This window comes from Dama dama, chromosome 2 (assembly GCF_033118175.1).
Source record: "Dama dama isolate Ldn47 chromosome 2, ASM3311817v1, whole genome shotgun sequence".
Taxonomy (NCBI): Eukaryota; Metazoa; Chordata; class Mammalia; order Artiodactyla; family Cervidae; genus Dama; species Dama dama.
The window spans coordinates 41,832,902-41,858,258 of NC_083682.1; the positions used below are offsets into that span (position 1 = coordinate 41,832,902).

The following is a 25,357-nucleotide window of genomic DNA, read 5'->3' on the forward strand; positions in this document are numbered from 1 at the left end:
TTGTCCACTTGAGGGAGTATTCTTTGGTAAGGTAGCTATCTAGGTGTAAAACAAATTTGAACTAAAATTTAATAAGAATAACGTGGAATGTTTCTTTTTGTTTAAACACACTAAACAGATTCATTAGAAATCCTGTCTAAACAATAGACTGATTTCTATTTGGGAAAAATAATGAAAAATAATCATATTCTTTTACCTGATTTTTGTAAGCATATTTTCCTTTGCCTCTACTGTCATGTTCTTTATTGGTGGTGGTGTTTGCGTTTCCTGATTATAATCTAATTCTGTGAGAGGCAACTTAGCCTGATACACAGACTCTGAGTTTGGGAGCTGAACAAACCTGGATTTGACTCCAGCTCTGGTATCCTTCGCTGTGTCACTGGTGGGGAAAGTTGTTTACCCTCATGAGCCTCAAGTTTCCTTCTCTCTACAATGAAGCAATAACACATACTTTGTATGGTCATGGGAAAATCGGTACGTTTGTGGCAGCCCTGAGCACTTCGTAGGCACTCAGTAAGTAGCAGCTGCCATTAACATTGCTGTCGTTAATAGAAATAGTAGCGAAGATTGTATAGTGCTGACTATGTCCCAGAGGTGGTTTTAAGATACACACATTAACACATACAGCACACATATACATACATATGTGCTTAATCCTTAAAATAGCTCTGTGAGATAGGTACTAGGTACTTAGTATCTTGGCTTTACCTGTGAGGAAACTGAGATGCACACAGTTTAAGCACTTGCAGAATCACAAAGCTAGTAAAGGATGGAGCCCGGGTTGAGCCAGGCAGTCCGGCTGTAGAATTCTTCCTCTTAGCCATGACACTGTGTATTATTATTATTATTTAATCATTTAAAATCTATATTATTAATCTATATTGTTATCATTTGATCGTTTATTTATTCGTCATTTATGTTTTTTTGCACATCAGTGGGTTTAACCCGTTGATTATTTTGGAAGGGAACTTAACGTTGGAAAGGAGCTAAAAGTCACATTTATTGGTTCTTGGAACGATGACACTGGCCCATGACTCAAAGATAATTTCACCCTGGGATCTTCCCTGGAGAAGAAGAGCTTACAGTCAGGCACAGAGATGCAGAAGGTCCATCCTGCACATCAGCTGAATATGTGTCCTTTGAAAATTTCTTATCTCTTAGGTTAGGTGATGGATAAAGTGAGGGCATGTTTTTACTCTGTTGTATGTATTAGAAATTTGAAAACCTATAAACTGTTTCCTCTTCAGTCACTAAATATTTGCACATTTGAATGTATTTTCTGTTGATTGTGAGACATTAAAATTTCAGTTATGGGAGGAATTACCTGTAATACCTTTGCTTGTCAGTAAATGTCAGCTCATTCATTATATATGTAGCTTCTTACAATTGCATTCATCTGTTAATCAAGAAAATCACAATGAACCTATTTTTCTGTTTGACACAATCTAGTGGAAAGAGCTCTGGAAGGGTTTGAAATGATGATGGTAATCCCTGGGGTTTCAGATTTGGGGACTAGCATCTTTTCAAAGAAAACCTGAGACGGTGCATCTTGAGGAAGAGTAGCGAAACGACTTCCGAACCTGCCTTTGAGTCTCTTGCTGTGCCAGCTCTTCTGTCTTCCCATCCCATGAAAGATTAATGAAGTGAGTCATCTTCTTTTACAACGTCATTAAGTACTGATTCCCGGTGTCCTCTGTTTTACAGGTTTGCTGTCATGAACCGGAAAGTCCTTGATGTTTTTGGTACCGGTGCATCTAAAAACTTCCCGGACTTCGTCCCTAGGTTGGATCCAAGATACACAGTTGTAGCGCCAGAGTTGCCCATCGAGTTTTCTTGAAGATTACTGTAACTTATTAATGTGACTTAATGTTTTGTTATTTTGTCCTGGAGAGTTAATTATGCTGAACACAAAGAAGAGGGCCCGAGCTTGAACTTCAGTGTTATTTCAATGACGGATGCTCTTTTGTGTTTGATTTTCTTACCAATCAGAAATTCAGAAGTTTTTTAGGAAAGTGTTGCTTAATAATTAAGCTCCCTCTATAGCCAGAATCTCATTCTGGGTCACTGTAGTGGTTGAAATTATGATATATTATCGATTAAATTATGTCCACAAGCAATATTAAATAATCTATGTAGAAATGTAGTAACAAATCAGAGTATACTTAAAATGACTTTAAAAGATGTTTTAGTTCATTCCAATATAATTCTTGGTGGAAACTAAGAATATAGCTACATTTTAAGATACAAAAGGATCACGGGTACATGGATTTGACCTGTATTTTTTTTTTAACTTTCGAATTAGTAGTGAAATGTTATGGGTATGGAGTAACTTCACAGACAATGCTGCTTTATTTCAGATAGAGCAATTTAATTGGGGAAAGTGGCCATTCTTGCTTCAGGGATGCAAAGACGGGTCTCATGCTGTTTGGATAAAGGCTGTGGCATCCGTGGTTTCCTTCCACTGATACCTTTGTATCTCCCCACGATATGCTTAGCTGGGCTCTTTGGCAGCTCAGTGACCTTTATGTATTAACGGCAGGTTAGAATCAGGTGGAAACTGACAAATCTGATACAGTTGAAATGTCTGTTTTAGTCTCTTACGGAAACGTTACACTTGAATATTTAAAAGCAAATGAAGTTATTTTTAAACCTCCTCCTGTAGGTTCATTATGTTTGTTTTCATTTATAAGGACTGGATTCATCATAGCTAAGTTTGTATGCCATTGTCAATTTAGAAGGGATCAAATTCTGTGGAACAAAAGGAGTTTGGGCAGGTTTGGCAGTTTGTTCCCTCAGCTGTTTCACTTGTTTGACAACTAAAAACATTCTAAAAATCCAGTGGTTGTGAAGAAATACGTTTCATCGCTAATTGGATGCAGATTCTCTAGCCTGTTTTCAAAAGCTCGTTACCATCATTTTTACTCCTGTTGGAGCAAAGACGTGACAAAATGTGGTCACTGCTGATTGTGAGTGAGTTCAGAACAGTTTTGATTGAAATATGATCACTCTTTAGAGTTTTTCAGGGACAAGTTGTTCTTTTCTAAGTTAATACAAGGCTGAAGTGGTTGTGAAATCTACAGTTAATGTAACATATAGGGATAATGGTATATTTTTTTAAGTATAATTTTATTGCTGAAAAGTCTTAGGCTGTTGTAAATTAATTATGTTCTATAGAATTATGTTCTAAATTCTATGCAGTAGAACTTGTGTAGCAACAAGAATTATAACTCAAACTTTAAATGCTTAATCCTCCATATTCAATTTCGTCAAGCCTTGTATGCTTCTGTTTGCATGTAATCCTAGCCTGGTTGTTATGGCAGATTGAAACCCAACAAAAAAGATAGGCTCTGGTACCATACTATCAGAAAGAGCCATTTTAATTAGGCCACAATTTTGCATTATGATTAACTGTTTAGGATGACTTGTCTGTTAGGCAGTACGGTTAAAGGATCCTTTTGGCTTCAGAATTCCAAATTGATTAGTAAATTCAGCTTTAATTTTTTATTCCCTGGAACCAAAATGATTGCTACTGTGTTTACCTTTAAAAACGAAGTATTACAGCAGTGAAGAAAGCACTGCTACTTGCATCTTATTTTCTCTATTCATAAATTACGTTTATAATATTTTTCCTGCCCAGTTAAACAGAAAACTTTTTAATCCATAAGTTGTTTTCACTCACAGTAAAAAAAAAAAAAAAACTATGAAATTGAAAGACAAATTCTACTGAAATATGATGAGATTGTTTAGTAAAATTTTACTCGTCAAAAGGTACATTTCTATGATCTATCTTTTTTAACACAAGCTATAGTCATTTTTTATTTTATATAAAATGAAATAGCCATCATGAAGCAGAGTATAATAATGAATGTATAGCTGAAATGAACAGTTAACTAGTTTGCAGTGGTGAATAGAGAAGTACAATTTTATTTTATTGGGATAGACTGCGAAGTATAGTTGTTCGAGCAGACACAAAGAAACTGTGTTTGTGTTCCTGAAGACAATCAAAATGAATGTCTTTCTACCTCTAACTAACCAAGTATTGATTGACACCTTGGCATCATAAATAAAGTCAAATAGATGTCTCCATTCCACAATATGTTTTTTAGTCCAGTTTATACGCTGAAGAAGTCCTATCTATGGTAAGTTTCCTTCCACTAGACCTGAGTATATCAAACACTTAACATGCCCTCTTAGTATTTGCTACATCTTTTTGTAGACTGGAAAACAGAGCATTGGGGTGCTTAATAGGATTATGAGTGTTGCCTGTATTAATTAACTATTTCCTGAATTAATAAAATCTTAGCATTAGTACCAACCAAGTAAAAAGACAAGTTGCAGGATAACAAGTTATCTCAAATCTGTCAGATTCTTACCCATTTTTCATCCAATAGTCTAGTCCATTTTGTTACCCATCTCTGAAAGAAAACCATGATTCAGTTGTCTTCTTTAAAAACAAATTCTATGATTTCTCCTATAACCTTTTCAATGACCTATAAGCATTGTTATCTCTCAGTTGATGCCTGGTATATATATTTGTTCTTTAGTGAGTAGTCATTTAATAGAGTTTTATCTTCTTTACTCTTTGCTCTCAGACTTTATAACTTGCTTTCTTCTGGAACAGACTTGTCTTTCGTGAGGAAACCCAAATCAGTCACCTGTCCCAGTGTGTTCATGCTGAGCTTGATTGAGTATTCATCTTCCTGTGGGTTTTGTCTAGCTAACAACTCACTGATGAAATCATTTTTGCTTGCATTTTATCACACCCCTGAGTTTCTGAGCCCTCTGGCAGTGCCTTGTTAAGGAGAATCAATTTCCTCTACCCTCAAGGAGTTTTGTCCCCTTGCTATGGCGAGTCCTTCTCTCAGTGGGGTGAGGCAGCCCCGAGGCAGAGCAGAGAGGTGTTCCCGCGGGGAGCGTGGCCTCCGAATCAGCCATCGCCAAGCCCTGGGAGTCCTTGAACTCTCCCTGCGGTTTCCTGTTTATTGATCCCGCCGTCTTCGCTGTGTCACACAGGCTCTGTCGCTGCAGCGTCCAGACTCCGTGTGGGACACAGGCTCCAGAGCAGGCCCGGTCGTTGAGGCGCCAGCTTAGTCGCTCTGCGGCCCGTGGGGTCTCAGTTCCCCGACGAGGGATCGAACCTGCACGTGCCGCACTGCGGGGCGGATTGGTGACCACTGGACCACCCAGGAAGCCCTGTCCCTGCAATTGGTTTTTATATGCTTAAGTAGAAGGTAGGCTGGTAGAGCCACAAAATCATTCTTACTTACGTGGATGCTTTTTTGCTCCACAAAGAGAACACTCCTTTCTGAACAGTAACGTTGCTAAGGTACACAATACACTGGATCTCCCCTAGCACCGGGACCTATTGCTGCCTATTTCTTCCACTGTCATTTTCAGATAGACAGTTTAGGTAGTCAAAGATGCGTGACCAAGAAAAAGACGTAAGGAAAACAAAAAGAGATCAGTTTTTCTGTGGGCCTGGGCTGAGGCTGGCCTAACTGTGGATGCCTGGGAGACTATTCTTACTGTTGCTACAACCCTGTGCCTCCTCTTTATAGCCTGTTCCTGTTAGTGCTTTGGGGCTTCCCAGGTGGCTCAGTGGTAAAGAATCCGCCTGCCAGTGCAAGAGACACAGGTTCGATCCCTGGGTCAGGAAGATCCCCTGGAGAAGGAAATGGCAACCCAATCCCGTGTTCTTGCCTGGAGAATCCCATGCACAGAGGAGCCTGGTGGGCTACAGTCCTGTGGGGATCACAAAGAGTCGGACATGACTTAATGACTAAACAACAGCAAATTAGTGCTTTAGCTGATTCTGTACTCCCTTCTCATGGAATCAACAAGGAAAGGAGTGTGGGGGACTCGTGTGACTCCAAGATCGGGGGTGGGGGTGCCTGTGGGCCCTGGGGTGGTGTGCACTTCCCTTCAGCTAGGACCTCAGGGTTAAGGCTGTGTTTTCTGTTTTAAGCTACAGCCTCAGGTGACTTTGTAAAGCCTCCATAGTTATGAACGGGGTGGCTCAGGTGGTAAAGAATCCGTCTGCCATTCAGGAGACGCGGGCTTGATCCCTGGGTCGGGAAGATCCCCTGGAGAAGGGCATGGCAACCCACTCCAGTGTTCTGGCCTGGAGAGCCCCATGGACAGAGGAGCCAGGCGGGCTCTGGTGGCAGAGGCAGTCACTGTTCACAGCTAACGCCTTCACTTTCACTATGATAGAGGTAACTGCAAAGAAGTGAAGCTGACGTTGACGTGTGGCTTCCGGAAGCAGAGGGGGACCAGAAGCGTGCCCGAGATGCAGCCTGTGCCCTCGGACTGCAGCCGGGCAGCGCACAGCCGGAGCTCAGAGCTGTGCCGAGCGAGAGTAGGTGCGCTTTTATATTGAGAGCAGAGTGAGTGACATGGGATTGGAGGGAAGAGTTAATACCTGGTAGCTGACGTCTCGCGCCTTGCTGTAGTCTGTCTTCCCCTCTTCACGCCGCTGTCCTAGCTGTCTCCTGCCTCCTTCCAGCCTTGGAATCTTATGTCTGGCTTCATGTTACCCCTCCCCGCCCCTTGTCCCTGTGCCTCGCGCCTTTTTCTGGGCTTGGTGTTCCGTTACAACCACACTCCCTGAATGTGGACACTCCATCGCTCCCTCGGGGGACAGCTGGTCAGTGGGGGCCTCTGGAAGGATCGTGAAGGTGGAGTAAACGTGCCTTGGGACGGTGACTTCTGATACAGCTCTGCATTTCTTCGCCGGAGGGAGCGGAGGGTAACTGCCCAGATGTGGAAAGAGACATGCCTCTGCCTGTGAGAGCTTTAAATCCAGGACAGTCCGTCTCCTCTAAACGACCTTGTCACAGCCCCCGCCTGTTGCTGCGGCCACACAGACGAGGCAGGAGCTCATTTCCTCTTGCCTGTCACTTTATCTATTTTCTTTCCACCCTTACCTCCGCCAAATGTGTCCTGAGTGAAATAATACATTGTGCTTTAACCTTTGTCTTTGCGGGCCCGAAAATCCCAGTCATCTCTCACACACACACACACACACACACACACACACACACACACACACACACACATTGGGCTTTAACCTTTGTCTTTGCAGGCCCGAAAATCCCAGTCATCACACACACACACACACACATATTGGGCTTTAACCTTTGTCTTTGCAGGCCCGAAAATCCCAGTCATCACACACACACACACACACACACACACACACACACACACACACACACACACATTGGGCTTTAACCTTTGTCTTTGCAGGCCCGAAAATCCCAGTCATCACACACACACACACACACACACACACACACACACACACACACACACATTGGGCTTTAACCTTTGTCTTTGCAGGCCCGAAAATCCCAGTCATCACACATACACACACACACACACACACACCCCCAATCTGGTCCACAGCAGAGGTCTCAGGCGAGGTATCGATTATATTTTTTCTCTAGATCATAAGCCACTGCCCCTTGCCTGGTCAGTCTTCTGTTCAGTGTGGGTATTCCCTCCCTGCACCCGCATCCTCCGCCTCCACCCCTGAAACCCCCTGATCTTGTCAGAGAAGCCGGGGCTGCAGGCGGCGGGCTGTCCCTGGTCTTCGCACACCAGCCCCCCCATGGCTGGCTGGGGGCTCCGGGCCTGCCCAAGCGGAGCTGTGCGCCTGTGCTGGCTGAAGTCCCCCAGGAACAGCACGTTCCTCTGTCCTTCACGTGAACCAGGCCGTCTTTGAGGCCTCTTCCCTCGATATCCATTACATTTTTTTAGTCATCAGTTAACCCCTTCAGTGAATTTTCTTTGTGGGTTACATCGGCCCCACAGGGGGACCCTGTGGCTGTAGAGAAACGGGACTGGTGAAGCATGAAGTAATCGTGTTATTGGTTGTTAGGGGATGGGGCGCCAGAAGGGCCGTGTTGAGAAGAGACGGCAAACGCACTTCAAGTCCTACCTCCTCCCTTCTCTTTCTTCCTTTTCCTTCCTGAGCCTGGGCTTTCCTGCCACAGCTTTGCCATTTACTTCTTCAGTGTGAGCTCTCCTGGGGGAAAAAAAGCAAAGTCCTTCTTTTCCTGTTCGCTTCAGGGAACGCTGAAGGTAAGACTGCTAAGCACCTGAAGGAGTGCTGTGGAGGCTGTGAGGGAAAGAGGCGCCTTCTCCCCGGGGGGGTCTTCAAAGTGGGAGTGTTTAGAGGCAGGTCCCAGGGGCCCACGTGACCAGCATGTGCCCTGCCAGACTTGGAAGGGTGAAGAGACACTGTCCGTGAAGGGTTATTTGTCAGAATTACCAAAGTGGGTACCAGGTCTGCGGCATTAGTAGAAACATAAACCTCACTGGAGGCCGTCCGTCCAGCTAGCTGTTGACGAACAAGTTCATTTGCCTCCTCCAAGTGTTCAGTGTTTGTGTCTTGAATGACTGGGTGGTCTCGTGGTGCTGAAGAAAGGCAGCGGTTATGTCCTCATTAAGTTGCAAATGCATAAAGAGAGGTTATATATGAATAAACATCTTAGCTGCCTCTTTTTGAAATTTAATTTGTAGAATAGGTAAAATCTACAGAACCACAGGAGGAGATTCAATAGCATCTAGATTTGAAACTGCAGTTTGGGGAAGCCTGTCGTTCTTAGGAATAACAGTAAGATCCCTTTGAGACCTGAGAGGACAAAATAAATAAATCTACAAAACTAGAGGCATAATTGATCATCTGGGACTTCGTTTTCCTTTAGAACTCTTATTTCACTAGAATTTGAATTAAGGTTCAAAAACGGGATTGGAGTTACTGTTCATTGCTCATCTAATGGTTGTTTAATCCTTTTTCCTTGCTGAGAACACTTAACTTTGTTTAAGGCAGCAATGTGCCCAGCCCCAGGGATGGATCATGATTTTTCTAGGCCTTTCACGTTACTCCTCCTTGTCCAGATATTTTTCCAACCTTTCCTCTGAGGATGGTCATGTGACCCAGCTGGGGCCAATAAGATGTAATGGAAGATCTGGGGGAAAGTCTTGGAGATTTTTTCTTCCCTGATTAAAGGAAAGCTCTTTTCAACTCTTTTTTTTTTTTTCTTGTTCATAACACTAGTTGAAGGGCTCTGGATCTGTGGCAAACATCTTGCAAATATGAGGTGAAAAGTACGAAGATGGAAACCCACTGTGTTAAAGATGTCAGAGCAGAAATAAAGAACCTGCCCCCCAGATGACATTCTTGAACCCCTGACTCAGTGCCAGTAACCACATACCTCTGGGCATTCTGAGCAAACAAACCCCGAGATCTGGAGGCTCTGTCAGTGGAGGGCTGTGTTCCTTTTCAGCTGACAGCATTTCTGATTGACACATTCCAATCCTACATAGGTCAGACCTCAGAGCCCTTGCCCAGTGGTGCCTCCCCGCTTGATTTAGGTGCTCTTTTCCTCCGCTACTCCCCTGTGCACGTGTCCTGAAATATTCAGTCACCTCCTCTCTGAAAGTTTGCTGATCTTTTATCTCTGTCTTTCTGAAGCCGTTTGCTACCACCACCCATAAAGCGCACTCCATTTCCTAGTAGCTGTTGCACTCACCTGTTGCTTCTTTAGATTCTAGCGTGTATTTGAAAAGGACAGACCATGGCTTATTCCCATTTCAGTGCCTAAGTCAGGGCTCTCTAGGGGTCGATGGGGAGGCGCTAAGAGTGGAGGCAGTGGTCCCAGCAGCTGCCTGTTGAATATATGCTGACAGTGTGGAGTCCGCAGACTAGAAACTAAACCTCCCCTTTAAACGTCTGGAAAATGTTATCCTTACAAATGATTCTGTAAATACTCCAGGAAATTGACTTCTCCTACCCTTCCAACAGCTATCGGAGCCAGCTTGGCTTTAGGTCTTAGAGAAATGATTTGTCATCTGTTTCATTTGTTTACTTTTTCCTGACAGAGCTGGAATTCTGGATTGTTCCCCACTTTAAAAACTGCCAAGGCCAAACCAGAAGTAGACAGGGCTGGACACGAGGCTCTTCCTTCCCACTCATTTCACAGGGTAAAAAGTCACATTTATTCTTTGTGTCTGGCTTTTCAATAGCGTATTATGATTATTTTTTTCCCTATGAGACAGAGGATATTTGAGAGGAAAAAAGCTTGGAATCACTCTTATCAGTGTAGGCAGGGCCCTAACAAATAACTTCTTCTGAATCTAATTTTTTTTTTTTTTTTAATTTTTATTATTATTATTATTTTTTTCCAGTGGGTTTTGTCATACATTGATATGAATCAGCCATGGATTTACATGTATTCCCAATCCCGATCCCCCCTCCCACCTCCCTCTCCACCCGATTCCTCTGGGTCTTCCCAGTGCACCAGGCCGGAGCACTTGTCTCGTGCATCCCACCTGGGCTGGTGATCTGTTTCACCATAGATAGTATACATGCTGTTCTTTTGAAATATCCCACCCTCACATTCTCCCACAAAGTTCAAAAGTCTGTTCTGTATTTCTGTGTCTCTTTTTCTGTTCTGCATATAGGGTTATCGTTATCACCTTTCTGCTGGAGAGGGTGTGGAGAAAAGGGAACCCTCTTACACTGTTGGTGGGAATGCAAACTAGTACAGCCGCTATGGAAAACAGTGTGGAGATTTCTTAAAAAACTGGACATAGAACTGCCATATGACCCAGCAATCCCACTTCTGGGCATACACACTGAGGAAACCAGATCTGAAAGAGACACGTGCACCCCAATGTTCATCGCAGCACTGTTTATAATAGCCAGGACATGGAAGCAACCTAGATGCCCATCAGCAGATGAATGGATAAGGAAGCTGTGGTACATATACACCATGGAATATTACTCAGCCATTAAAAAGAATTCATTTGAACCAGTCCTAATGAGATGGATGAAGCTGGAGCCCCTTATACAGAGTGAAGTAAGCCAGAAGGATAAAGAACATTACAGCATACTGACACATGTATATGGAATTTAGAAAGGTGAATCTAATTTTTTTAAGCGGGAAAAGAAGAGAAGTAAACCGTGTGAGGTGCCTCACGTATAATAGACGGTTTGTATTTCATTCAAATGTTACAACCTAATAATACATATTATTAGTTCTGTTTTACCAGTGAAAGAACTGGTAATTTGTCCAAAGTGGCAGTACTAGAATTTGAGCTCAGATCTTCCCGTGTTGAAAGTTTTGTTTTGTTTTTCTCAGAACATAACAGAACCTCCCAAGAAGTGATATCTGCCACTCCCCTCTCTTAAAAGGAATCATTAACATTGTAGTAAAGATCTTGCCTCCAAAAATGGTTTTGACATTTCCTTTCAGAACAGGAACTGGAAATACTCTCTCTCAAAAAACCTGAAAGACCTGCTACTGTGTATAAAACAATAGTTTTCATACATTGGACCACAAGCAATGCAGGGCAGTGATCCCTGAGAGAAGGGAAATGAATTGAATCCTGTGATGGCCTCAGCTGATGCCTGGAGAGAGATTCAAGATTGCAGCCCTGGGAGGGAGCACCATGGCAGAGTCCAGACCTGGGAGTCCAGGGGGGCCAGAGTGGATGAAGCTCATAGGGTAGGGTACAGGAGAGAAGCAAGCTACAGAGAGAGAGCGCATAGAGAGCCGGCGAGGTCCCCTTGAGACGTAGGCTGAGTGCTGCTGCTTGCCTGGGAGGAAGCTGCTGCAGCTGGAGAAAGGACAAGTTCACACAAAGCAGTTAATAGTTTGTATTCCTGCTCGCCACAGTAGAAAACTTTGTAGTCCACAGGGCAATGGGTAGGATGGTCAGAAGAGTGTGCCTTCAATAGGAAAGCAGAATTAACCCTGCACCAAAGGCTGCAGAGTCTGTAGTTTCTAAGTGTCTCCTGAAACGAAGTACAAGAACATAGGGGTGCAGATATTGCCAGTATGCAACAAGGTAAGAAGCAAAACTTCTAGCACCCAGTAAAAAACTTGTCAGGGATGCAAAAAGCCAGAAAACAAAACCATAAGTGGAGGAGAAAAAAGAGATCCAGAAATGACACAAATTACAGAATTATTATTTGTACAAAAAGAGATTGTAACTGTATGTGTCAAGAAGCTAGTGGTCCAGAAGTAGAGGCAAGATTGACCATGTTAATTAGAACCTAGAAGATATAAAAAGGACCAGAATATATAGAAGATGAAAATATACAATCAGATTTAAAAAACAAAGCCTCACAATCTGGGTGAGTTAAACAGTAGATTAGACAGCAAAAGGAAAGATTAGAAAACTGGAAAACGTAGACACTCAATTTAGAGTGAAGTATGATTGGAAAAAAGTGGACAGAGCTTTAATAAGCTGTAAGTCAACTTCAAGCAGCCCGATGTATGTACAATTGGAGTCCTCAAGGGAGAAAAGATGGATGTGGGGATGTTAAGGGAAAGAAAAAATTATTTTATATGTTCATATTTCTTCAGGTCATTTGAAGACAAGGGCCAACATTTTTTCAAATTTGATAAAAATTATAAACCCACAGGTTTAAGATATTCAATGAACTCCAGGGACAAGAAACCTGAAGAGGATCATACTAAGGCACATCTTAATCAAATGGTTTTAAACCGGTGATTTAAAAAAAAAAAAAAAAAGAAATAACATCCAGGAGTTGGGGGAGGGCATGTTACATACAGAGGAGCTCAGATAAAAATGCTAAGAAACTTTTCACGGAAAACTATGGGAGTCAGAAGACAAGGGAGCAACATCCTTTATATGGTAAAAGGAATAAGACAGAATAAAACCTGTCAACCTAAAATTTTATATGTAGTGAGAATATCTTCTCAAACAACAAAGGCAAAACCAGAAGACGTTTTCAAACATCCAAAAGCTGAATAAATACACCAGTAGACCTGCATTACAAGAAATGTTTTTTAAAATCTTTCAAACAGATATAATACTGTATGAAAATACAGTAAATATATAGGTAAATACTAAAGCTTCCCTTTTTTGGTATTAAATCTATTTAAAACATAATTGTTGAAAACAGGAATATTTTATTGTGGAGTTTATAACGCATTTCAAAATAGAAAATAACAATTACACAAAGTTTAGGAAGGGGAGAATGGAAATATACTATGATAACATTCGCATGCCATACCTGAAGTGGTATAATATTACTTGAAGGAAAACTGTGATAAGTTAAAGATATGTAATATAAGCCCTAAAATAATTCCTTTCATCCCCCAAGAGTGTTATAGCTAACAAGCCAACAACAAAATACAATGGGATCACTAGTAAGTATTCAGTTAAATCCAAAAGGAGAGGGAAGGAGCAAAGAAAAATAAGACAAATAGCAAGATAATAGATTTAAGCTTAACCATATCAGTAATCACACTGATTATAAATTGTAAACACCTGATAAAAAGGCAAAAAATCTGATAAAAGTCAGATTGTTATACTGACTAAAATAAGACAGGACCCAGTTATATATTATTTTCTCAAAACCCGCTTTTGCTACAAAGACACCAGGTTTGAAGTAAAGTATAAACAAAGATATACTAACAATAATTTAAAGAAAGCAGGTGTACTATACTAGTAGTAAATGGTAGATTTCAGAGTTTGAAAATATTACCAAGATTAAGGATTAAGACGGTTGTCTGTAATCACAAAGAGGAAATTAACAATCCTAAATATGTTTATAACAGCTTCTAAATATGTGAGGAAAAGACTGTATACTACACGGAGAAATAAGCAAACCACAAATGTATCGTGCTGGCCAAAAGTTTCATTTGGGTTTTTTAACGTTGTATGGAAAAACCTGAACCAAGTTTTTGGCCAACCCAATAGTTGAGGATATTCAACACCTCCATTAATTGTTAAAACATGTAGACAGAAAATCAGTAATATTTAGAAGACTTGAAAAACACTATCAACCATCTTGACATAATTGACCTTAGAGCACTCCACCCAACAACAGCATTATACACTTTGTTTTCATGTGCATTCAGAGCATTTTCAATACAGTCCATATTCTGGGAGGGAAAGCAAGCCATAATAAAGGTTCAAACCATACAACGTACATTCTCTGGCAAAAGAAAAAGAAAATTGGAAATCAGTAACAGTTATATGGAAAATACCCCAATATTTGGAAACTAAACAACATGCTTCTAATGAAAAAATAAAATGAGAAATATATTGGCTTGAATGAAAATTTAAGCATCAAAATCTATTAGATACACATTAGGCAACCAATCCTAGAGGAAAATTTATAATGGTAATTGCCTATATTAAAATAGAAGAAAATTCTCAAATTGATGATTTCACCTACCACCTTAAGAAACCAGGAAAAAGAGCAAATTAAACCCAAAGTAGAGAATTCACTGGTGATCTAGTGGTTAAGACTCGGAACTTCCAAGGAAAGGGGCCAGGTTCAGTTCCTGGTCAGGGGAACTGAGATTCTGCAAGCTGTATAGAGTCACCAAAGGAAAAAAAAGAGGGGCAGGAAAAAAAGAAAGTAATAAGGATAGTATTAAGAAATCAATAAAATAAAAATTTAAAGACAAGATAAAATGAAACCAAAAGTTGGTTCTTTGAGAAAAATCAGTAAAATTGATAAACCTCTCAGCAAATAATTGAAAAGAAATAACACAGGACTATCAGGAATGAGGGGCTTTCCTGGTGGCTTAGTGGTAAAGAACCTGCTGGGCAATGCAGGAGACAAGGGTTGGATCCCTGGGTTGGGAAGATCCTCTGGAGGAGGAAATGGCAACCCACTCCAATATTCTTGCCTGGGAAATCCCATGGACCGAGGAGCCTGGCGGAATACAGTCCATAGCGTCGCAAAATAGTCAGACGTGACTTAGTGAAGAAACAACAACGACATGAGGAATAAAGAGAGATCATCACTACAGATATTTCAGAAATGAAAAGTATAATCACTACTATAAACAACTTTATTCCAATAAATTTGACAATTTAGATGAAGTGGACAAATTCCTCAAAAGATATAAATAACAAAGCTCATACAAGAAGAACTAGATTATCTGAAAGCACTGTATTTATTAAAGAAATGGAATTTTTAGTTGAAAGCCTTCCCGCAGTCAAAGCCGTAGGACCAACTGAGTTGACTGGTGAGTTCCAACAAACATCTAAAGAAGATGTAATGCCAATTCTGTGTACACTTTTAGAAAGTTAAGGAGAAGGGGAAACATCTAATTGTACAGGTCAGTTATTTTCCTGATGCCAAAACCAGGCAGGGAAAATACAAGAGAAGAAAACTAAAGTCCAACATGCCTCCTGAACATACAGACAAAAAATTTAAACAAATTATTAGCTAAGTGAACATAGTATTTAAAAGGGATGACACATCATGACCGAGTAGGGTTTATCCCAGGAATTCAAGGTTGATGTAACAATGGAAAATTCATCAAAGGAATTCATTTTATTAACTCACTAAAAAAGAAGAAAGAAAAAGATCACCTCAACTGAAGTGGGAAAAGTATTTGACAGTATCTAATCATCCCTTTTCCATTCTTCTCAGCAAACTGGGAGTAGAGGGAATTTCTTCAAACTAGGAATGAAGGGAATTTTCTAATACAGACCATCTATTAAACCCCCCGCAGCTAACATCATACTTCATTGTGAATGACTTACCATTTTTCCTCTGATACCAACAAGGCATGAGTGTCTGCTCTTACCATTTCTGTTCAACATTGTACAGGAGTTTCTAGCCATGGATATAAGATGTGAAAGACAAAGAAAACCATCCAAATTGGAAAACAATAAATAATACTGTCTTTATTGGTGGTCAGTCAGTTTAGTCGCTCAGTCGTGTCTGACTCTTTGCGACCCCATGGACTTGACTGTAGCCTACCAGGCTCCTCAGTCCATGGGATTTTCCAGGCAAGAATACTGGAGTGGATTGCCATTTCCTTCTCCAGGGGATCTTCCCAACCCAGGGATTGAACCTGGGTCTCCCGCATTGTAGGAGACGCTTTACCATCTGAGCCACCAGGGAAGTCCTGTCTTTATTGGTGGACAACATGATTATTGATGTAGACAATCCTGTGAAATCTTAACCAAAAAAAAGCGTTAGAACTGACACATGAACTTTGCAAGCCCGAAATTCAAAAATGCAATCTGTATGAAAAGGCCAAAACTACTTTGAAAAAGAACAAAGTAAGGGGGCTTATACCATCTAATTTTAAGACATTATAAAGCTACCATAAGCAAGATATTCTAGTATGAATATGTGGATAGACAATTAGGTCCATCAAACATAATACAGGTATCAATCTAGGCATATTCAATTAACAGATTTATGACAAAGATGCCATGGGAATTAAATAAAGGATAATCTTTTCAACAAATGTGCTGGAACAATTGACTAACCATATGTAAACAATGAATAAACACAACAAAAAGCTCTACAAAACCCAAAAATTATCTTTGACCCTTCTTAAAAAAAAAAATTGGACTGTGTCCAGTTGACCCTTGAACAAGGTAAGGGTTAGGTGTCCTGACCCTCTGTGCTGTTGAAAGTCTGTGTGTTGCTTTGCTATCAGCCTTCCATGTTCATGGTTCGGCATCAACAGCCACAAAGCACGCAGTACTGTAGTGTGCAGTCCCTGAGGAAAACCCACGGATACATGGACCTGTGCAGTTCACGCCAGCGTTGTTCAAGAGAGTCTGTGTATAAAATTTTAAATCAAAATGCAATGTAGACCTAAATATGAAACCTAAAACTATAAAACTTGTAGGAAAAAAGTAGAAAATCTTTGTAACTCCAGGCGAATGCTTCTTAGACAAGGCACCAAAGGTACAGTCAGTCCATAAAAGAAAAATTTGATAAATTGGTTTTCATAAAAATATGAAACTTTGGCTTTCAAGACACTTTTAAGAAAATGAATAAGTAACCCACATACTGGGAGAAAGTATTTACAAATTACATATCTGATAACAGGTTTTATCTACAATATATAAAGAACTCTTGGAACTCAGTAGGGAGATTGAATTCTGGCATGAGCGTATTAGCAGCTTCGCTGACTTGTTTTCCAGGGAAACATGAAAATTATTTTTAAAAGCTTAACCATTCAAAACCTTCGGAAATGGTCCTAAAGAAAAACAGCAAATGAAGAAACATTTCTTCAAGAAAATCTATGAAATGTCAACAAGAAATGTGAATTTTGCTTTGAGTAAGGAAGGTGACTCTTTCAGTAAGGAAGTCTATGATGTTTGAACCAAGACTCCCCGTCTTTCCCCTCCCAGCCCAACAAGAGGGAGACTTGCTCCAGACTGCTGAAGCCAGGAGTGCAGGGTTCCCTGTCTCCCCAACTCCTAGCCAGGAGGTTTTCTTCCAGGAGTAGCAGGACTTCAGTAGTTCTCATCCTGCCCCCAGCTGTCCGCTGCTGAGGCCAAGTCCCAGGCAAATACAGCTGAGAGGTGGGAGTTCCCTGCTTTTATCCACCCCTCACTTGTGGAGGATGGTTCTACCTTAAGTGCAGTAGCCAAGGATGCTGGGGCCCTGATTCCTTTCCCCCACCTCGTGAGCTGGTGGTTCCGTGCTGTGAAAGGCAAGCCAAGAGGACCTCAGGCTACCGCTCCTCCTCAGCTCCACTGAGCAATTCATCACGCCTAGAGTGAAAGCTTCCTTCCAGGAGAAGCTTGCCATTGTCCCCGCTCCAACGCTGGAGTCCAAGAACGATGGAAGAGATCAGTCAATCACAGGCCATATGCAGCGTTACACCTCCCCAAGAGCCAGCATCAGAGGCTTAATCTTGAGGAGGATACGTAGGTTTCACTAAAATAATTCAGCCAGTCACTAAGCAAATAAGAACAAAGAACCCTGGAGAAACAGAGAAGTCTGTTACCCAGAGGGGCTATAGTATGTCATCTAGAATCTCCAGTTTCCAACAAAAATGAATGAGGCATGCAAAAAATAAAAGGATCAGTTTGACCCATATACTGGGAAAGCAAAAGTAAAAACAGGCTACAGAAACAGTGATAGTGATCAGCTATCAGACTGAAGAGGAAAATATTTCACAATAGCCATTACAAATATGTTCATAGTAAAGGGAAACTTGCTTAAAAGGAATAAAGGAAGGTACGATGACGATGTTGGATCCAACAGAGAATATCATAAAGAGGGTTTTTAAAAGGAACCAAATGGGAATTCCAGCACTGAAACGAACAATAGCTGAAATTGCAAATTCGCTGGAAAAACTCATCAATAAGCAGAAGAATCACTGAACTTCAAAATAGATCAGTAGAGATGATGCCAACCAAAGAACAGGAAGAAAGAATTATCTATTCCACCATTACTGGAATCAGGACATGTGCTATTTATGGAAACATTTATTGTGTGCCTATTTCCCTTGTGGCTCAGTTAGTAAAGAGACCACCTGGCTTTGCAGGCAGAGAAGGCAATGGGTCCCCACTCCAGTACTCTTGCCTGGAAAATTCCAGGGACAGAGGAGCCTGGTGGGCTGCAGTCCATGGAGTTGCTAAGAGTTGGACACGGCTGAGTGACTTCACTTTCACTTTTCACTTTCCCACATTGGAGAAGGAAATGGCAACCCACTCCAGTGTTCTTGCCTGGAGAATCCCAGGGATGGGGGAGTCTGGTGGGCTGCCATCTATGGGGTCGCACAGAGTCGGACATGACTGAAGGGACTTAGCAGCAGCAGCAGGCTTTGTAGGAGACCTGGCTTTGATCCCTAGGTCGGGAAGATCCCCTGTAGAAGGAAATGGCGACCCACTCCAGGATTCTTGCCTGGAGTGGACAGAGGAGCCTGGTGGGTTAGAGTCCATGGGGTCGCAAGAGTTAGACACGATGCTGCTGCTGCTGCTAAGTCGCTTCAGTCGTGTCTGACTCTGTGCGACCCCATTGACGGCAGCCCACCAGGCTCCCCCGTCCCTGGGATTCTCCAGGCAAGAACACTGGAGTGGGTTGCCATTTCCTTCTCCAATGCATGAAAGTGAAAAGTGAAAGTGAAGTCGCACAGTCTAGACACGATGACTTAGCATCTAAACCAGCCACTGTCAATAGACAGTACTGGGTGCTAAGGGATTTTTCTCAACCTTAAAAGAGTAATTCTTACAGTTACTGGGGGCTGTAGGCCTAAGGTCATCTCAGTGGTCCTAAATGTAGGCTTTTCATTAGAACTAGATGGTGTTTCTTGAAGCCTTATGCCTGAACCCAAGGAAGTGGTTGTATGAGATACAGAAAAATAGCAGGGAAGATTCAATGAGACTCCTCTGAGTGCCATGTGGCCTCCTGGGAACTTCACGTAGATAAATCTAATAGACACCATGGGCGCATCGCCGAGTAATCTGAGACCCACAGAGGTACCACCACCTATGTTCTGTGAAGCTGTTGTGCATGTGTTTCATCTCTAAGTTGTTTTCAACTCTTCTTCGACCCCATGGACTGTAGCCCTCCAGGCTCCTCTGTCCATGGGATTTCCCAGGCAAGAATACTGGAGTGGGTTGCCATTTCCTTCTCCAGGGGATCTTCTTGACCCAGGGATTAAACCCACATCTCCTGCATTGGCAGGCGGATTGTTTAACATGGAAATACCTGGGAAGCTGTTACTTGGCTCAGAACCCTAGTTGTATGAGTTCTGCGAGCAGAATTAACATATATAGTGAGAGAAATTGCTACTGCTTTCCAGTGTAAATATACTCAGCAGGGCATTTTGGAGTAAAAGTTTGTTCTAAGAACAATGGGAGAAGACAATCCTGGTGGTGTAAAGGTAAGGCCCTGGACCTCTGCTGTCCTGGAGGATGTCCTAGGACTTCTGTGGCTTTGTGAAGGCCAGAGTCACCTGCAAGGCTTTGCTCAAATATTGCATTCTCTGAGGCCTAACCCAGTTTAGTATCTCAGACCCCTCTACTAAAAAAAAATCCTTGACATTAACACCCTTTACCCTGCTAAATTATTTATGTATTTATTAAATCTATTGCTTCACTATCTCCTCTGTTAGAGAGTAAGCCCCACAAGGATGGAAATCTTTGTTTCATCCGCTGATGTATTATTTCCAGTACTAAAGAGTTTCTGGAACATAGCAGGTATTTCAATTACTGGACCACCTGATGATAAGAGAAATCAACTGAAAAAAATAGACAGTCCTAGTCTCCCAATTTGTCCCTCCTCTCCACCTTTCCCCCCTGGTAACCGTAAGATTGTTTTCTATATCTGTGACTCTATTTCTGTTTTGTAAATAAGCTCACTTGTACCATTTTTTTAGATTCTACATGTAAGTGATATTGTATGATAGTCGTCTATCTCTGATTTACTTCACTCAGTTTGGTGATCTCTAGGTCCATCCAGGTTGCTGCAAATGGCATTATTTCATTCTTTTTTTATGGCTTAGTAATATTCCATTGTTTCTACATACCACACCTTCTTTATCCACTCAAAAAAATTAAAAATAAAAATAATTTTAAAATTAAAAAAAAAAAGAAAAAACATAGGCAATGTGACCATATTTATTCCCCGTACTGGTGAAGTAACTGATATCAATTGCTGTTTTCAATTTTCTAGGGGCTATTTTAGGGTATATTGTTACTGCTATTATCATAAAGCTTTCACTCAATTAGAGATTTTTTTCAGTATTGTTCTGCATGCTTTTATTGTGATTAAATAATCTTTTTCAATACAACTATCTTTTCTTATTCCTTACTCAGTAGGAATAAGAATAGTGGGAAGTTAGAACTGCCAAAAATAAGAAATTAAATTTCCCCATGACTAAGGTGACATTTAGTAGAGTTTTTTTTTTTTTTTTTTTTTTTTAAGAATCATTTATCCTGGATGATGGCGCAAGCCCAGGTGGGCCCAGAACCTTCCATGCTGGGCTTCTCTACTCGACTGACTGCCTTTTAGCTGAGAAGCTGTGTGAGGGTCCCACAGTCTGGCGGGACAGTGCTGCTCACGGGCATGTGTGAGTCGGATTCTCCAGAAGTCAAAGCCTCGTGCCTTCACACCACCACTGAAGTGCACATTTTCTTTTTTCATCATCCCAAAGAGGAAGGATAACTGTACCCCGCTTTTTTTCGCTTATAATGCTACCGGAGGTCTTCCTCTTTATTTCTGCTTTCCGTCTGCTTTTTCTTGCTTTTTGATATCTTGTGTCTTGGTGACCAAACTGGGGAGGCCTGAAACCTCTTCTAATTAAGTTTCAAGCAGGTTGACTGCCACGAGAAAGTGGCTGGGTGTGGTCACAGGCCACATGGTGTCCATTACCTACAGCCGCCTCCTGGGAGAAAGTAGATTTACTCGAGGGGACTTGTGACCTTCCTGTGATGCTGGCTGGCCCTGCCCTTGCTGACCGTGTGACCTGAGCCCAGTGGAGAGCCCACAGGAGTTTTGAGGCTTTCGGTAACCGGGGAAGCACTGGGAACAATGCTTCTTTCTCACAAAGCACTCGGTAAGTGTTAGCAATTGTTATTTTCCGTAGGATGGTTCAGCAAGCCTTTAATGAAAATCTGTGTATGGAGATTTGTATTTGACAATCACCATTCAATATAATTTTAACCTCTAATGGCAGGAGAATTTTCTGGGAAACCTAGTCTGACTTTTCATGGGATTGGAAAGGCGGGTCATTGTAATGTAATATATTGTGAGTGCGTGCTCAGTCATGTCCAACTCTGTGACCTCGTGGACTGCAGCCTGCCAGGCTCCTCTGTCCATGGGATTTCCCAGGCAAGAATACTGGAGTGGGTTGCCATGCCCTCCTCCAGGGGATCTTCCCGACCCAGGGATCTAACCAGCATCTCTTGCATCTCCTGCATTGGCAAGCGGATTCTTTACCACTGGTGCCACTTGGGAAGCCAATGTAAAGTAATGTAATGTAATGTTGATTTTGATCCAAAAGCAGACTCATTTCTTGCCCCTTCCTTCCTCCTCTGTCGCCAGCCTCCAGGGGCCTTATTCTTCTGCCTGTCACCTAGGCTGAATCTCTAACATCTCCGTCTTCCTTGCCCTAGGCCATCTTGTCCTGGAGATTCTAATTCCGCAATACCTGTGTGTGTCTCCTTCTCCCCGCCCTTCCTACCCCTCCCTTCTTGTGCTCCTGAACTTAACCTCCAGGAGGGAAGGGCTTGCATATGAACAGTACCTGGTACATCTAGGCCTGTCAATGTTTGTTGGATTTTTTTTTTATGGTAAATTGAATTTTATTAAAATTTAAAACATTTGCTCTTTGAAAAATATGAAGTAAAGATAAGCCATAAGTCAGAAGGAAAATGTTCACAGTATTTGACTAATAAATTGTATCCAAAATATATAAAGAGCTTTTATAACTTAGTAACAAGACAACTGAATTAAAAAATGGCAAAAAATTACAGTCACTGCTTTAAAGAGAATATGTGAATGTCCAGTAAGGGCCGATCTCCTCAAAACCCTGTGAAACCGGAGTTCAGGACAGCAGGAAAGCCGTGGGGTGTTGATAACGTGTTGCCATCGTTACAGTTACTGTGGCGATGACCTTGGTGATTCCTGTCTCTAAGGCTGGTTCTTGGCTTCTCTGGTCACTGGTGACGCTGGTCAGGCCGTATCTGGCCACCAGGTGGCACTCGCGCTCCATGAGTGAGGGTCTCAGTGCTTTGCAAGGGCTGGGCTCTCCTCGTGTTGCTCAGTTGCTGAGTCCTATCGGACTCTTTGTGACCCGCGGACTGCAGCACACCAGGCTTCTCTATCCATCAGTACCTCCCAGAGCTTGCTCAAACTCATGTCCATCGAGTCTGTGATGCCATCCAACCATCTCATCCTCTGTCGTCCCCTCTCCTCCCGCCTTCAGTCTTTCCCAGCATCAGGGTCTTTTCCAATGATCAGCTCTTCGCATCAGGTGGCCAAGTATTGGAACTTCAGCATCAATCCTTCCAAGGAATATTCAGGGTTGATTTCCGGCAACTGATCGCTGCAGGAGGGATCTATTGACCACACACCCCGCCCCCCCGCTCTAGGAGCCACAAATTGACATCCGTCCCACCTCCACACGTCTCCACCCTAGTTGAGCTCCACGCTCCCCGCTCCAAAGCCTTGCCTGTGTCTCCTGTGGTGAGGCCCCTCTCCCAGCGGCCCATCTGACCATCAGGAGGGCTGGCCGGAAGCTCCAGGCGAGGTCGCTTCTCGGTGCGATGGACACGATGAACCGTCTGCTCCTTGTCACGGGAGTCGGCCCTTTCGGGGTGGAGACCGAGAGGCCCAGACCTGGAGAAATGTGTTGTCGGGGCAGCCTCACTGTCCTGCTCGCCTGCACCCAGCCCGACTCTCAGAAATGCCGCACATCTGCCTGGCCCTCTTGTTGTGACCATCCCGTGACTGGCTTTCCCCGAGTAACAGACGATTCGCAGGAAATACGTGTCTCAGCGCTCGGGGGGCGGATCTGGGGGGAGCCTCCTGCGCAGGGCGCCGCCTGGAGTGCAGGTGACTGGGCGACTCCGGGGACAGCAGGCCCCCTGTGCCGGGTTTGCGGTCCAGGGATCCCTCCTGCGGTTGCCAGCTCCCGGAGAGAGCTGCACCTGCAAGTCTCAAGTTCGTCTCCCGCAGGGGCTCCTCCCCTCACCCTGGGTTCTGTGCACACCCGGGTCTTGCTCCGCAGCAGTCCGTGGGGCCCCAGCTCCGGGCGCATGCTGTCTGCGCTGACCACTCCCGTCAGAGGCTGTCGGGCACTGTGAGCTCTCATTTGGAAACCGGAGTTCTTACCCTCAGCAAGCACAAGCTCACGCAAATAGTGGGGTTCGGTTTGCCCCGTTTGGTGCTCAACCACAAAGGGGCAGTGATTATAACCCTCATATCCGTGGATTCATGCATGATATCAACCAGGTCTATGCAAGGTTCTAGAACAGAGGATGCTTTTGAGGGTTTTAGGTGGCCAGTAGGACATAGGACGCAAAGTGCTTAATCCCTGCCTCCCACTAACTCTGTGTGTGTGTTGGGAGGTGTCTCACAGGGGGATCCCAGCCAACAAGTCCTTGGTTTCAGGGGTAGAGGCAGCAAGGCCCTGGAGGAAACCAGGGTCCATGGAGTCCTTTAGTACATGGATCACAGCTAGGAAATTACTCTCCTCCCCGACAAAGGATAAAATACCTTCTCGCCCACTACAGAGAGCGCATGGGTAAGAGACAGTGCATCTGAGAGAGGACCCGAGATCTCTGAGCATGAAAGCAAGGAGCCCTGTCGGCTCACAGCTTGAGGCAGCCAAGATCCTGAAACTTCTGAGAACAAGCAGGGGGCTCTCGGGTGAGCCCTGGGCCCAAATGCGACTCAGGCTCACTGGCTCCCACCCAGGCCCTGTGCCTGAGAGGAGAGACGGCAGCAGAACCGGGGGCTCCTGAGACGCGGGATGAGGCCGACCCACCAGCCCTGTGTTGGACCCACGAGCGGGGTCATCAGCACCCCCTGTTCACTGGAGGTGTCTGAGCCCGAGAACTGTCCACCAGAATGCATGCTGTGTGTGTTAGTCGCTCAGTGGTGTCCGACTCTGTGACCCCATCCACAGTAGCCCGCCAGGCTCCTCTGTCCATGGGATTCTCCAGGCCAGAATACTGGAGTGGGCTGCAATGCCCTGATCCAGGGGATCTTCCCCACCCAGGGGTTGAAGCCGGGTCTCCTACATCGCAGGCAGATTCTTTTACTGAACCACCAGGGAGGCTCTAAAAATACATGTTGGAAAACCACAAAAGCGCTGGACTCATTGTTTCTTTCCAAACTCCAAGCAGAGCAAAATGGCTTTTAGAAATTCCGACAACCCCTCCGCCTGCACACACCCGTTCCCCCTCCTGATGCGCGTCTCCCAGGGGTCACAAGTTCCAGGGCCCAGCAAGCTGCCTGGTGCCTGCTCCTGGTGGCCCTGTAGGATAGTTACTGTCTCCCTCGGAGATTTCCAGACTGAAAGGGCCTGACAAGGGGGCATCGCTTTTGCACCCATAAAAGGAGCACCAGCCTCTCTGCCTAAACTGCCTTGCAGAGGAGGTGTGAGAGAAGCTTGAGAAAAAGCCCCTTGTGAAGCACAGAGTATTGATCCAGCTCACGCACAGGCTTATATCGAGTTAGCGTCTTGGTCCTACACCCCAGTCACTTGTTTAATTAACTGCTTAGTGTTTACCTGAATGCCAGCTTGGCCTCTTCAAACTACAATGCTTCTGCAGAAGTCCAAAGCGGTCTTGAAGAATTTTGCAAGTTCCCAGAGAGTGAGAGGGCTTTCCTGGTGGCACAGTGGTTAAGAATCTGTAGTGCAACAGACGCAGGTTCAATCCTTGCATCAGGAAGATCTCCTGAGAAGGCAATGGCATCCCACTCCAGTACGCTTGCCTGGGAAATTCCACGGACAGAGGAGCTTGGCTAGCTACAGTCCATGGGGTCCCAAAGGGTCAGACAGAACTGAGCAAATAAACAACAACAAGAGAGTGAGGGCAGTACCTCTTTCCACGCATCCTTCTGTCTCCATGACAAGAAAAT

At 43.4% G+C, this 25,357-nt stretch overlaps 1 protein-coding gene across 2 annotated transcripts in view; it reads left to right on the forward strand.

Moving 5' to 3' along the window:
* TMEM135 (transmembrane protein 135) overlaps nucleotides 1-4,094 on the forward strand; it is a 247,886-nt gene extending 243,792 nt beyond the window's left edge. For both annotated transcript variants that reach the window (XM_061120243.1, XM_061120253.1), the window contains one exon: nucleotides 1,705-4,094. In XM_061120243.1, the coding sequence (XP_060976226.1) occupies nucleotides 1,705-1,837 (133 nt within the window). In that variant the 3' untranslated portion in view covers nucleotides 1,838-4,094. The remainder of the gene's footprint in view (nucleotides 1-1,704) is intronic.
* Nucleotides 4,095-25,357: the final 21,263 nt, after the last annotated feature.